Genomic DNA, 15,458 nt, shown 5'->3' with positions numbered 1-15,458 from the left:
AAATAGAACTACAAACGCCAAAACAGAAACAAGAAAAAAAGCAAGCTTTAGCTCTGCAAAGCACTGTGTGAGGGTGAGTGCCTGTGTGTGTGTGTGTGTGTGTGTGATTGTCTGTGCGTGAGTAGGTGTATGTGTGTGTGATTGACACACGCTTGATAGAATTTGGTATCTAAATAGCGAGCGACTGAGCAGCAGCTGCCACAACGAACTGCTAATACTCTACTCTTCTTACTTATGCTTATTCCACTTATTTCTATATCTTTTGTAAAAGCAAATTTTTAAAGCTTATAACTGAGCATCAGTTGACAGAGCTGAGCACAGCACAAACAAATTTAAATCTCCTAAACTTTTCATAACAAAATGACTTCAGCTTTGGCCCAATGTCTGGACTTGTCATGTACGTTACTAGCTGACTTTTAGTTATAGTTATAGGGGTTAGTTATAGAGTTAGAATTAGTTGGAGCTGCAGTCATTAAGAGTTAGATATGGCAAAGCACATTTGATAGAAGTTGATCAAAATCTCTCGCTTTAAACTGTAGCAGACATTCGCAGAAGCTTGATAAAGTTGTATAAGAAAATTGTAGTCAAAATTGACTAATTTCAGTACGAATTTTAAATATATTATAAGAAATTTGAATATACAATAAGACTACTACCATGAAACCTAGAATGCAGCTTATCAGCAGAGCATTGAAGCAGCTTTTAAAGCTGCCTCACATGAAGATCTTAACAAAGTTATGCAACTTGCAATCATTTGAAGTTCAATAAAAGCTGACGAAATCACAACGAACTCTTGCCACAGTTATCTCAACAATTGAATGCTATTCGATTATATATTTCTTATAAAGATCAAATACTATTTGAACGCGTAAAAGTTATGCCGACAGCCAGAAGTGCGGACAGTAGATCCACTCAACCGTTGAACAGTTATATATATATGTATTTACACTATACTTAATGCGCCGACATGTCGCCTCCCTCTCTGGCAGCTGAAACATTTTTCAATGGTATAATAAATGCATAATTTATTGCAAAAGGTAATTACGAATGGACCTGGTCCAGCGACTGTGGGCGCATTGCTGCCCGAATGATATATGAAACCATAATTACTTTAATTAAGCAAATATTTTCACGCGCCAAGCTTTTCTCGTTGTTGTTGTCATCAACGTGGTTATTTTTGCTGTTGCTGCAGGTCAACGCAGCGCATTGATTGAGCATATTTATTAATAGCTGTTATTGCTCTCATTGTTGCATGTACCAGACCCGACACGACTCGCCTCGACTGGACTCGACTCGACTCGCTTCTCCTCGACTGCACACGTATTGACGCAGTTTAATTATCATTTAAGCGCCAAGTCATGAAAGTCGGATGTGGTTGGCAGGTTGCAAAGCCGCCCACTTGCTGTCTTCCAGCCCCAACAGAGCCACAGCCAAACAGCATCACAGACAGCTACGACGTAGGCATTGCCGACGATCAGAATCACGAGCTGAGTCGACCTAGTCATATCCGTGTGTTCGTTCGTAGCAGCCAGAGATTTTAGGTTGTGTACCAAGCGCAATACAAATTTATCATAGTTTCGATAACTCATTGCATTCCTGCACTATCAATATATATCGATACTTTGACTAAGTTGCTAAATGACTGCTGAAATTTAAATAATATAGGTGTAATTAGAAGCTCGTATTAAAAATTAAATGAAACCCGAAATTATAAAAAATATTCATGAAACTGCAAGCAAAATTTGGAGACTCTAGCTCCAAAGATGTATGTAATCTAAATTAATAACTGCATTTCTATCGTGTTTTTAATCGATAACCATAAAGCGGGGGCAGTTATCGATTATTTATTAGCTTTTATACATGCTAAGATAGACGCATTCCACACTAAATTGATTCAGCTTGGCTTTCTGATATATACAATGATTGCAGGGGATCTCAGAGTCGGGAATCTTTCGACTAGAGCCTTTTACTTTTTTATTTTTTATCTTCATCTTTACTTTATATATTTATTAAGAAAGTACACCGAAAATATCGATAATTATTTAGTTAGTTTGATCGTAAATCTTATCTTATCAGACAATCGTACACAAACAAGACAACTTTCTGACTAATCGGTCATCCTCTTTGCGCGCAATTGTTTTATGATGCGACTGTTATCAGCTGATCAACCTCAGTAAGTAGCCGATCGACCGGCAATAATTTTGCAACAAATATCGCGTCATCTGTGTGTGTGTGTGTGTAACGGATGTAGCATTTGACATTGCATATTTAAAACGTTCGAAACTGGTGATGGGCACAACAAGCGAATCAGCGAATAGTTCGCATTTGAAATTGAAGCAGTTACATTATTATTTCGCTACTTTGCAGCCAGGTAAACATCTGCTTAACGTCAAGTCATATGCTATTATTCACTCTCCGCTAATAGATCAAATCGGCTATAAAAAATGCGACACAATTTGTTCAAAATAATATTTTATTTGAGTGCATCATGGATGTTCACATGGTAAGGCGATCACTTCTCATGCTTGTCATGTAAATAGCCCTGCGAACGAAGATCAAATCATTTACATAACTCTTCCCTTCGATTGGAATGTCAACTAACCCAAATCAATGCCCAAACGGCAAAAGCCATGACAATAATGCTGAACGCGGCAACTAGTCTCAGATTCCATTGTTCCATTGCTGACAGCCAAGATTAATGCTTAAGATCGGTCCAATCAAGCACGCGATTGATTTGCGACTGAGCAGCAGAGCAGAGCAGCAGTTTCCGACTGACTTCCGAGAGCCGGCTTTCGTCTTCGGCTAGCAATTATACATGACGAAATTGATAAGACGGTTGCCCGTGAGAGAACGATACGCGAAATAAAATGAGCACGGAATGACTCACAAAAGTTGAGTTCTTGTTGCAGTTTGCATGTTATATGCTCTTTGTGTGAGCACTTTCAATAGAGTTTATTCACATAAAACAAAAATAGATGCACACATGACGTATGCTTCCACAGGCATGTGTGAATGTGGTAAAAAAAATATATATTATCGTTGAGCTAGTTAAGCGGCGCTATGCAGATCTCCATGTGGTTGTTGCCGTTCCACAAGCTGACCTGTCGGCTCACCACGTCCAGTTGAATGCTGAACGTATCCACGAGTGGACAGTGGACAGGCCTACCCATGTCCACCTGGCCATTGAGCACATCCTCGATCATGCTACGCACGGATAACGGCGCCAGGATGCTCAGCTTGAGCGTCAGCTTCGGACTGCGCGCCGACAATGTTGAAGGCTTCTTTATGCCATAGACGTAGAAGCTGTTGCCAATTTCCGTGTAGCGTCTGTGGGGCACATGAAGCACAAAGTTAGCTCAATTTCAAATATGAAGTAACTTAATGTCTGCTGTCAACCTACTTTTCATATATTTGCGACTTGTCAAAGACAAGCAGCTCAGCTATAATGGTCAAGAAGTCCACCAGTTTGTCTTGATCGCGTGTATTGGCCTCCCTCTCGCGTACGCCAAAATAAATGCCTGTCAGCTCGAATTGTAGTTGCCAATGCATCAGATTCATGCAGGAGCTAACAATGCGATAGTTGCGAAATTGCTAAGATATGAAAAGTTGTATAAATATATGTGGCATACAGGGAGAGAGAGAGAACATAATTCACCCACTCTGAGCAGATTCAACAATGTCATCGTGCCTATCAAGCGACGCTGATTGAGACTTATGCGCGCCGCAGCTTCACTGGGCCGCTCGACCGGTGTCCTTTCCAGATTATTGTAGAACTCGTGCAGAAATTTGTGCATCTGTGCTATGTCTAAGTCCTCCTCGCCAGTTGCCAGCTGCTTATAGAAGTAAATCAGCCTGCCCGTAAATATCGCATCGTAGCCGGAGTTGACGAAATAATCCGTCGACTGTGTCAGCACCTGGAAACAGAGAATTGCAATTAGCTCAAATCTCTATGCTCAGCTATCAGTCAACACACTCACCGTCATCACATTGTGTATCATTTGCTGTTCGACGCTGCGATGCCGTTCGCGCAGATGATCATTGGCAAATAACTTGAAGCTGTGCAGCATGCAATCGGAGTGCTCGATCTTCAGCTTATTGGATGCAGAGCGCAGGAACTGTTGCTTTTCCGGATGCACCTTTAGTATGATCATGTGCAGTGGACCAAGGGGTAAGTCCAGCAGATTCACCTGTCCCTCAACCTCTTCCAATTTGATGCGCTTGGCTATTCGGTGCGCCTTTGCCTTAACGCTTCTCTTGCATTTTCTTTGCACCATGATTCAATTTGTAGATAAATAAATATAAATCTATAAAAATATATCTATATAGAGTGTCGTGTGTGTCGAGCCTGTGCTTGTGTCAGTTGGTTTTTTATTAACTAGAATTTTCATTAGTAAACTTCATTTGTGGACTGACAACAAGTCCGTATGCCCAGTCTAGATTAACAAAATGTGGCCTGCTTGGTTTGACTGTTCCGATTTATTATAATATATATAAATAGCTATATTATTCAATATACAATCAATTTAATAAACTTTTCAAATACATGCGTGTATATATTATATAATCTTCTTATTTTTTTGAAAAAATTGCTTTTCATAATTTGTAATTTGTAATAAAAAACAAATGCCCCATTGATTGATTGATTGATTGAGTTATAAACATTTACAATACATATAAAAGTAGAGCACCTTAAAATTGATTTTGAGAAGAGCAATGTTAAACGACTGTTAAATATTCAATTACATTTACAATTACATGTCTGCTGTTAACGCACTGTTAAATATTCTTTGATCTGAGCATTAGTTCTATACACGTTTTTAAATACTATATTAAATGTTATCAAAATAAAGGCTTGCAAATTTGGTCATTGAGTTGAGTTAGGAGGTGCATTAATTACTATTATATATATATTTTTATATATATATATTTTTTTAACAATTTTCAAAATTTTAACAGAAATGCAAAAATACTTTGAATGTACAATATACAAATGTGTAAGTAGTTCGAGCTGAAGAGCTTGGCATTACTGATTTAATAAGTAAGAAGTTAGCATAAGAAATTCTTGAATTCAAACTCTCTTTTAATGAGAATTAGCATAATATTTGTGACACACTTTCAGCTACAACTAGCGAGCAAATAATTTGCATTTCAGATACTCTATAAGTACATAGCATGTCGGAGGCAAGTGTAAATTCTAGTACAACAGACATGCTGTCAGCAGGTGTGAAACAAAACACTTTACAAATCGTTGCAGAAACATGTTATGTCAATCAATATTGGGAGATTAATACACGATTTGGCAATTGACAAATGTTTGGACAATCAAATTGGAATACAATTTTCGGTCGAAGTTTGCAGGGTGTAACATGCTCGCTCGCACATGGCTCATAAGTTAACATTATTGATTATGTTTTCTATATATTTTTGACTTAAATACTATGCAAATAACTGCACATAACTAAGAAACCAGAAACTAAAAGCCAGCTTAAAGTCCAACGGCGTTTAGGGCTTGTCGAAGCCCGCAAAATCGGAGGATTCTGAGTCGTCGTCGTCCCGTTCGACGCCTATGCAATGGATGCCGGTTCGCAGCATCGGCGTGCCTTTGCCCTTGCCCAGGACACGCGCCGCAATCACCAGCTGCAGCAGCTCCTTGGCATTGTTCGAGTTGACAATGTGCAGGACCTCGCGCAGCAGCTTCTCCTTGTAGGCAAAGAACTCGATCTTCATCTCATAGAAATCGTGCTCGTCATGCTTGGTGCCCGTGAACTCCGTGATCCTGCAGTGCAGATTCGGTGTGGCGCTCACAACTGGCACAAACTTGGTGCCCGGTGCTCCCGTGTTGCCAAACAGCGTGACGGGCAGATTCAGATCAATCAGATAGCGATGGTTGATCTGCAGAAAGCCCAGACTGACGGCAATCGTATCGCCCGATCGCTGATACGTCACGCAGCTATCCGAGCCGAAGTCGTCAGTCTTCAGGGTCGTCGCATCAAAGTGCACATGATGATCTGCAGGGAGAGAGAGAGAGAGAGAGGAAAAGGTTTTTAATACGCAACTAAATGCAATTGCATGTGCTAAGGCATTAAGCGATTCCCCGAGAGTTGTAAACACAACTCAATTAGCACACGTCACAGCTCTTATCACACACTTCCTTATAAACACGAGCTGAATGCCAAGCATTGTGTTTGCTTTAAGTATAACAAATTAAGTTAATTGACCCCTGCTCGAACGAGTTGCGAATTACAAGCATTTTATTGTCATTTGTACTGTAAAAGTAAAGTATCGACTAGCTGATACCCTGTACTATACATACACATCGCACATTCAGCGTCTCTTTCTCCGAGTGCTTCACACGTCGTCAAACCAATATCTGTTTAAGTTCTTTATTTGCCAATCAATCGAATTACATTTTTTGTCTGTTTTGGCACGAAAATATTTGATTGATTTAGAAATCAAGTCTCAACATTTCTCAACTTGATCTTAGCTTTAAATATTTTACAGACTGTCAAAGTTGAACTAAAGTAACAGGTGGCCCTCAAGGCCATCAGACAACTGTATGGCAGAGGGTATAGTAGAGATATAGAAGGTCTCACAAATCGTAGACTAATAGACTGTACTTTTATTGTGCAACCAATTAGACACGAAGATTACACAAGACTTTTATCCAAATTGTAATCAGATCTCTGGATCTGACTTAATTTAACTATTCAAATATATGAAGCTATAAATCGCAGACTTCGCAGAGCGTCGAGTCTGTTCTTAAGCAATGCGAGCACAGTTTGAGAGGCAGTGTGCTTTGTTAACAGCTTCGATTACAGTTTTAGAGTCATTGTCTTCGAGCTACCTTATCAGAGCTGACTAATGGCAGCTTGCTTCGAAGCTAATCTAACGAAACAACGTATATCAACGCATTCTACAAATAGAACATCACAGTTTGACTGTCACTGTGCACAGTTTTAGAGCCCCTTAATTGATTAACCTTGTCATAGTGACTCAGAAAAGCTGATTACCCGAAAATTGATAAATCCAAAATAAAATGTGTTCACAGTTTTAAAGCCACTGCCTTCGTGTTACAGTGTGAGAGTCATTGCCTGCAAGTCTTTGCTTAAGCTAAACAGCCACAGTTTGAGTGTCACTGTAGTCTGCCACCGGATAATCGGTTTGACGCTTGCCTACAGTTCGAGAGCCACTGCCTTAGAGTAAGCATTTATGATAAATTGCTGCTGACTGCCTCAGAAATCAATGAATCAATAAATCGCAACTCAAACGTACAGTTTGAGGGCGTTTGACCTTGTGAGTTTACCCTTTGCAGAATGACTAATTGCAGCGCGAAGCTTACACAGACGTACAGTTTGGGAGTCATTGGCTTTCAGTTACCTTTGCTGAATACCCAATTGCAGTTCAATAATAAATTCAACATTCTACAGTTTTAAAGTCACTGCATTTGGCTTACAGTTGCGCATTCACTTGATTGCATTTGCAGCTGTCCCGCCGGAATTTCGCTGCAATTTTTTTTAATTTTTATTGTTAACATTTCATTTTATTTAATTTCGATTGCGAAATTGTGACCCGGCGTTGCCCGGCAACTGCTGCTTGCATTTTGGCTAGCTTGTTTGAATCTTGTAATTTGCATATTTGCTTCGGGCAAACATAATTATTTAGAAATTGTGCCCAGAAATCAGGTGTATGGGCAGGTGTCTGGTGCTCTCTAATATCCAGTCGTACTTATGCGGCCTGCGCCCATATAGATAAATAAATAAACAAACGAGAAGCGGAGCAAACAAACAAAGTAAACATCTCGGCGGTTGGGCAATTAAGTAAACTTCCACAATGAAGACGGCAGACAAAAGGCGATGATCAAGTTGCCAATGCTGCTCAAGGTGAAGCTGATGATGATGTTGTTGACGCCGAGGAAATTGCGTGTAAGCGTGCAATTAAACGCGTTAGCATTTGCCGAAGGTTGCCAGGTCGAGGGGGGCTTGGCTGCCAACGAACTCTTCCGGATTGTTGCGATTCATTTACTCGCGCAACGACGAGGGCTTAAATTGCATTAAAATTGGGTCAGCGGGGACCAAAACTTGAGCCATCCAAAAAAAGTCTCTAATGTAATTTAATTCCCTAAAACAAACATAAATCGAAATCGAAGACACGGCAAAGGCAAATCCTATAAAGTACACTATATATATATATATATATATATATATATAATAGATTTATGTCTTATACATAAGCAGGAAGCTATGTTCCTATTGATGTGATTTGTGCTTGTTTTATATACTCTGCAGCCATTAAGAGTGCTTTAAAAGGGTATGCTGCTTTGGGCAACTGTTTGTAACAGGCGAAAACCTAACAGATTATATATATATATATATAAATATATATATATATATATATATATTCCTGATCAAGACATCAAGTTGAATTATTCAAGCTATGCCCATTCATCTGTTTTTCTAAGCTACAAAACTTGAAGAAACTTGAAATTTGCAATATATATTCTTAAGACGTACGTAGTTCAGGCTTAATGCATGCAGTTTAGAAGCATATCGATAATAATCGATTTATTTTGTTGAACTCAACAACAAAACCACAAAAGCTGCAAGGCGAGCACTGCCTGCTAAAGCACCCTTATTTGTTGTATATATGGTAAATGTATAGCTAAACACTTGGAACATTGAATGATTAAAATAGGAATTTCTTATAAGTATAGGCTAACTACTAGTCGAGCAGTTTATTTGCAGTATAGATAGCAGTGCTAGTTACACTATACTAGTCAAGTCTAAGTGCAGGCGGCTTTTTTTCTAAGTATAGGGTATGCTCGAGTCGAGCACACTCACTCTTAGTCGTTTGTCAATTGTTTAAGTCGAAATTTATTGACAAAAAATAAAGCAAAAATAAATTGTTTCTATAGTTTTCCGGAAGTCAAGTCAGCTCGAAATCAAAAGCATATATATCTGTTTATATATATAAAAATATATATGTATATATATATTTATATACATGTTTAATAATACCATTTAATTGCCATCAAAAATTAGCAAAGCTTTTTATGGCACGCTAATCATTTAGAGGCGTGCTTCGCCTTTGCAATTGAATTAGCCACATTTTTCGTTCGTTTTTTTCTTCCGTTTGAACTTCGAGTATTATGCAAATATTGAAATAGAACGTGGAACGATTCATTCACAATCTGCTCTAGATCTGCGGCATCGATAGGTTGACGTAGTCCAAGCAACCAATTTTCATGGCTTTTTGCTATAAATAAATGCGACACGAAAAAATGTCTAGAGACCAATGAACAAATAAAACGAAATTCTATGGGCCGGCCTAGCGCTTGCAGCTAATTGTAGAAATATATTTTTAACATTTCTTGCAACAACAATTGTTTATATGACTAAAGTTGATTGAGACTAGTTCGAGTAAACTGTGTTTAACAGACAATATAGATTAAAGTAGAGTATAGAAAGGGCAGAAAGTACTGAAAAGCATTTATCATGAACTACATTTCAATATACATTTATCGTGAATTGCCTGGGAAAGGCTCATAAAATATACATTGTCTTCAGCAGTATCATTAGTCAGGCTGATAAAGCAACGAAAAGTAATCTAGAACTTTAGTAATGCTTGTCATAGAACTGTCTACATTAGAAGTCGATTGAAATGTTTCATTAATCAATTCAAACTGTGTCTAAAATAAATAATAAATATTATTATAAAATAAATAATAAATATTATAAATATAAATATTATAAATATATAATTTATACATAGCAGAAATTCATGTGAAATTTTTCTAGCTGCAGATTTATAGACACTGTTTGTTATGGGAGTTGCCACGCCCACAAGAAGACACACACATTTATGATTTCAGTGAATACGAAACCAATATACTCTTTGTATGCCTATCTAAATGCCAGGGTATTTTATTTATTTACTCAAACTAAACTTTACGTGCTATATATATTATTATTATAATAAGGCAATTATTCTATATCATATATATATACTATATCTATACATTCCATATATATCATTTATATGACTAAAAGTTTTCTTCAATGAAATTTTTGTCTCAAGCAAAATAATTTCTGCCTGATTTTAAACTGTAATTTCATGACTATAAAACAGTTGTAGCATTTATATAATTACTATATTTTTTGCTTGCATTTATCTTTTCATTTGTTTTAATTTAAAGTTCTATACATTTTTTTTGCTTTTTTATACAAATAAATTTTTAGCTGATGCTTTGCGTTTGCACCTCATGGTTTTATTTGTCATGATAAGCGCTGCGCATGAACCCAACTGCTGTTGATATATTTACCATAAGTATATATAAATAATATATATATATATTTATTTTGCTTTTCTATATAAACGGATATTCATATTTTGCCGTGCTATGCCACAAAATGAGGAATGTCTCAACGCAGAACAAAAATTTGTTTTCTTTGCTTTTTGGCCGATCGCCCGCTCAGCAAAGACAATACATAAATATATATATATATATATATATATATATATATATGGTCTGTATATGCGACAGATTGAAATTTATTCGCATTTAATGCGACTTTAATTGAAATTATTTACAGGAAAAGCCACTCAGCGAGTATTTTCTGCCTGCCTAATGTAAAATTGAACGCGCTCAACTTTTTCCTATGAAAAGAAGCTCTGCTTCTTCTTGTTGCTCGTTTTCTTTCCATTTACATTAATCCGGCTAAATCTGCTTAAAAGCGAATCAATATTGAAGCACGAACAGTGCCTTCATTGAGGCTTGTTTGCATAAATTCTTTGCTTCAATAGAAAAGTCAAGCTCTATGCAGAGATCAAATCAAAAATGAGAGTCAGAGAGAGAGGGAGTGGGAGGGGCGGGTTGATAGACCTTTCCCCCCCTTTCTCAGTACATTTTGGGTTCTGATTTGGACCACAGCCCCGCCAATCTCTAGCCAGTTTAATGATTGTCAGTCGATCGCAATTGATGAACGTTTACTCTGTTCATACGGCGATGAAAAAAGTTATTCAATTGGCTTGTTTGCGGAGCCGGCTTAATTAACATCCCAAGGGGCGCAGGCAGCGGTCCACAGTGAAAACCTTTTCAAAAGTTCTCCGCTTACCAGTGACGTTCGTTCCGCTCGACGGTTGCCAGTGCCCAAAAACTTTGACGTACGAACAGTTTAGCTTTCTCATGTAGCGCCAGAGTCACATGTTATTCAGTCGCTGCTGAGAGATTCCCAAAGCACTTGGGCACGTATCATTTCTGTGGCTCGCTAAGAACATTGTAAATTAACTTAGAAATTTGTAAATTTACAATTCAGCACGCTTTGAATGCGTTTTTACATCAATTATATATTAGCAAATGTTATATAACATCCATTGACGACAATTCAATTGTCTGCACAATTGACTTAGGAGTAGGACAATAACATAGCCGTGCAGCTGTCACATTGAGTGACTACTGTACATGGGTTCATTTCTAGACTTATGAGGTTTGCGTTGTGTAGTGATCTACAGTCAATCAGCCTGTCAATCAGTGTCTCAGAGGCATTGATTTCGGTTAGGCAGTGCATCAATCAAATGCATCAGTCAACAATCACACGTAATTAGAGCTAATCAATCAGTCAGTCAGTCGGTCTGTTTAGTAATGAGTCAGTCACTCAATCAATCAGTCAGTCAGCCAGCTAACAGACAGTCCATCAGTCATTTTATCAGTTAAACAATTAGTTAATTCATCAAGCAGTTATCTGTTAAGTTATTACTCAGTCAATCAATCAATCAATTATCTGTAAAGCAATTACTCAGTCAATCAATCAATCAGTTAATCAGTTAATCAATCAGTGAACACTCTAACAACACTCGCCTTGTCTGTGAATCAGTCAATCGGCCCACAGTCAGTCAAGCAACCATTCAAATATTTAGCTAGTCAGTCTGCCATCAATCAAGAGTCAGCACTCAAATAACTAATCAATTTGTTGGCTGAGCAACCAATTGCAGGCAGTCAATAAATCAATCTGTTAGCTAATAAAAACAACTAGGCAATCAGTCAATCAGTCTGCAATCAAACAACTATATAGTCAATCAATCAGTCAGTCAACCAGTAGTTTAACAATCAGTTGAATAGCAATCCACAATTGACCGGTCAATCACTTAATCAAAATATTAGCCAGTCAATCAGTCGCCAATCAGTGTCAATCAACAAATAGGTCAATCAAATAATCAAGTTAGCACTCAGATAATCAAAACAAACTCATCAAGTGTTCAAGCCACAAACTTCCACTTTAACTTGAAGTACTCTAAGTACACTCTCCGCTCATCAATGCCTCTTAGCCAGATTTTACTGTACTCGAAGCTATATATATTTTATATATTATTTAATAATTGATATTGTTCAATGTGTGGCACAATTTCGTGTCAACTTGTGCGTCTCTTTGGGCTGCTCTACTTTGCTCTGCTCTGAGCTGTTTGTGATGTCATTTGGACTGGGCAATCGGGAAGTTGGGCAACAGCGGCGACGGCATATAAATAGGCATCCAAATATTTGTAGGTGTGTGTGTGGGGGGGAGGGGGGTACGACGTGCCCTTCGCAACGTCTCTCTCTACCAACCGCCCCTCGATGGGGGCCAGAGCTGCATAACGTATGCAAGTTGTGTGTTTGTGTTTACGTTTTTCCATATCAAAACAATTGTCAAGGTGTCGCGGTACACCTGTCAATCAAAACTGCAAGGCTGCACAGGAACATGCCAGCATCCCGCTGTTGCATGATTACACTGCAACAAATGCTGGTTCATCTAACATTTGTTTTAGTTTTTAGAATTCAGTTGAATTTTTTTAAACTGTTAAAGAAACTTCTATGCCAGGGCTTCCCCTATAGACTTGCTAGCAATTTCTGTCAGTGTATGCCTATGAGGGAAGCTCTCGAGCGGCATTTGCAATAGCAACAACAACAATAACACCTATTAATAGACAGCAAACTATTGCCGTTGCATGCAAATATGTATGCAAACGGCATACGACATATGACATATGGCAAGCGTGTGTGTGTGTGTGTGTGTGTGCTTGCATGCATGAGTGCGCGCGTTTGTGCAACAATAAAACATTTGTTGACAGACCGCGCTTTGTGCAATTTAATTAAAAAGGCAACTTGTAAGGCGCCTCGATGGGGTGGCCCAGGTGGCAAATCGAGGCGATAATTGACTTGGATCATGTTTCCAACTAGACATGCATGCATGCATGTCTATGTGTGTGTGTGTGTGTAGGTGATTTCAGCTGTTCTTTATGGGCCGCAATTCATTACTGCCATAAATTAGCAAACTGAAAATAGAAAAAGAAAACGAATTCGAAATTGAATCAGCCAATCTGTGGAGACATTTCTAAGCACAAAAAACTGTTCAAGTAAGCCAAACACGACTACCAGATGCTCTGTAATAAAAGCTGTGATTAAGAACAACTTTTATGCAACTCTTTCTTCAAGACTTCAAATAGCTATTAACATGTTTCTATAAAGAAAATCGGGGCTTTATCTATTGAAATTATGTTTTTATTTTGGTGTAGTGTAAAAAGCGTCGCTATTTGTTTAACCTAAAGGCAAAGTTCGTGCTTAGAGTTTGCTAGATATGCTTAGATATTATTCACTCTTAATCGATATACATCAACTTTGAATTCATAAAAGTTATCGATAATTCTTAAGACCTTCTGAGTCTCCAATGTAAAGCGCAAGCAAATGGACTGTCAGCTTAGCTTAGCTTAAAATCTAATTGTATATCAATGCTGATAAGAAATCTAGTACAGTGCAGCTCCTAAAGAGAAGACACATTAATTTTTGACTAAATTAAACAATTTTCTATATGCATTTTTATATAATTTGCAACTTCATCTACATATAAATAAACAAATAATAAATATAATATAAATAATAAACTGAAATCGAAAAGCTTAAATTTTTCTCTTATTTTAAACATCAAAATTTGAAACAAACATAAATCAGTTTCTACTGTATTTACTCTACTCGTGTGATGCTTCTCTCCACTACACATGTACCTATTTAACTCCTTCAGGTAACTATATAAGTATTTACCTTATGAATCATTAATGAACTAGTATTTAGACTTGGCAAAAGCTCAAGTCTAGTTACAAATTGAATAAATTCTGTGATTCACACACCTTTGCATGCATATACATATGTATTTATGCATATTTACAATTTCAACTCAAGCTAGTAGTTGGTCAGGTAAAGCTTCTCATGAAAGTAATTACCTTAACAATAACAACTATAGTTATGTACCTTATACGGAACCGGTTGAAGTCACGCGCAAAAGCAATTGCAAATATTTCAATTCAATATAAAAAAATAATTTAATTCTCTATTCTCTCTGCTGTCAATAAAACTCATTTATATTAAATTAAACTCTATGTCAAATGCACAACATTATTCTTTTTAATTTTCTACACGTTGGTTTTTTTTATTTTTCTATTATTATACTATTTTTTTTTTTATTAAGTGTTTGCCAAGCGCTTAGGAGCTTTCAACAAATTGATAAGCAGACAGTTGTGATAAGGAAGAGAAAAATGTGACCAAACTTGTGTAAATGAGTTGGAAAACCCAACCGAAACACACACATACATACATACATATGTACAAGCTTTAAAATCAGGAACTAAGTGCAGCTCGCATTGAAAATTGGCTTAAGTGTGACCATGAAGAAGCATTATAAAAATGTTATATTTAATATGGCGGTAAAAGCGAAACAAGACAAGACAAGACAAGGCCAAACGGAAGACGAACAACAACAGCAAATGTTAAAAGTGTGTAAACTGTCGATATTTTGATTTAGTATTTTACGCAAATCTCAATACATAACAGCAACAACAATAGAAAAACTGTCAAGGCAACCGCATAGTGGGCGGTAGGTGCTGGCGTCCCATGCATAACAAGCAACACGCACACACACACATACACACGTGCGGAAATTATCACGGATGCACACCTACACAAAGCTGCTGTCATTATTGAATTCTAATACGACTTTACATTATTGCCGGCCGCTTTGACCGCTCAATTTTCGCATGCAAATTGAGACGGCCAAGCGAAGGTAAACAAAAACAATTTCTTTCTGCTTACCTGATTGCGGTTCGGCTACTTCGCTGGCGCACTCGGACATCGTAGCAGATTACAGTGTTTAAATGCAAGGCGTTGATTGTTAAATAAAAAATAAAGTGTAGTTTCACACACAAAAGTTTAATTTACGTCTATGTCTTTTAATTTGCTCAGCAATTGTTATTTAATTGGCGTGCCACAGAGAGACGCGAACGACGCTAAACAATAGAACACACTAAAGCAAGTGTGACCAGCTAGTCAGTGAACACAAATATCTTGAGCACAAAATGTATCGATATTAAGTATACATCGTTCGCTGGTATTTTATCGGTGACTATCGAATGGACGGTGCTGCCAGACTTGCAACCCT

At 37.6% G+C, this 15,458-nt stretch overlaps 2 protein-coding genes across 2 annotated transcripts; both read right to left on the bottom strand.

Moving 5' to 3' along the window:
* Positions 1-2,885: 2,885 nt before the first annotated feature.
* On the bottom strand, positions 2,886-4,418 carry LOC111605177. The gene is made up of 4 exons (XM_023323571.2): positions 3,978-4,418; positions 3,660-3,914; positions 3,401-3,591; positions 2,886-3,327 (listed from the first exon to the last, which is right to left on the bottom strand). The coding sequence occupies exons 1-4, from the start codon at positions 4,272-4,274 to the stop codon at positions 3,045-3,047; spliced, it is 1,026 nt and encodes a 341-aa protein (XP_023179339.1). The 5' UTR covers positions 4,275-4,418; the 3' UTR covers positions 2,886-3,044.
* Positions 4,419-5,415: 997 nt separating this feature from the next.
* Positions 5,416-15,354, bottom strand: LOC111605169 (UPF0687 protein C20orf27 homolog). Its single transcript, XM_023323557.2, has 2 exons — positions 15,113-15,354; positions 5,416-6,008 (listed from the first exon to the last, which is right to left on the bottom strand). Exons 1-2 carry the CDS (start codon positions 15,150-15,152, stop codon positions 5,503-5,505), a joined length of 546 nt encoding a protein of 181 aa, XP_023179325.1. The 5' UTR covers positions 15,153-15,354; the 3' UTR covers positions 5,416-5,502.
* Positions 15,355-15,458: the final 104 nt, after the last annotated feature.

The sequence above is a fragment of the Drosophila hydei genome, unplaced genomic scaffold (genome assembly GCF_003285905.1).
Source record: "Drosophila hydei strain 15085-1641.00,03,60 unplaced genomic scaffold, DhydRS2 tig00008135-arrow-pilon, whole genome shotgun sequence".
NCBI lineage: Eukaryota > Metazoa > Arthropoda > Insecta > Diptera > Drosophilidae > Drosophila > Drosophila hydei.
Note: the sequence above shows the minus strand (reverse complement) of the source record. Positions and strands in the feature narration are given on the sequence as shown.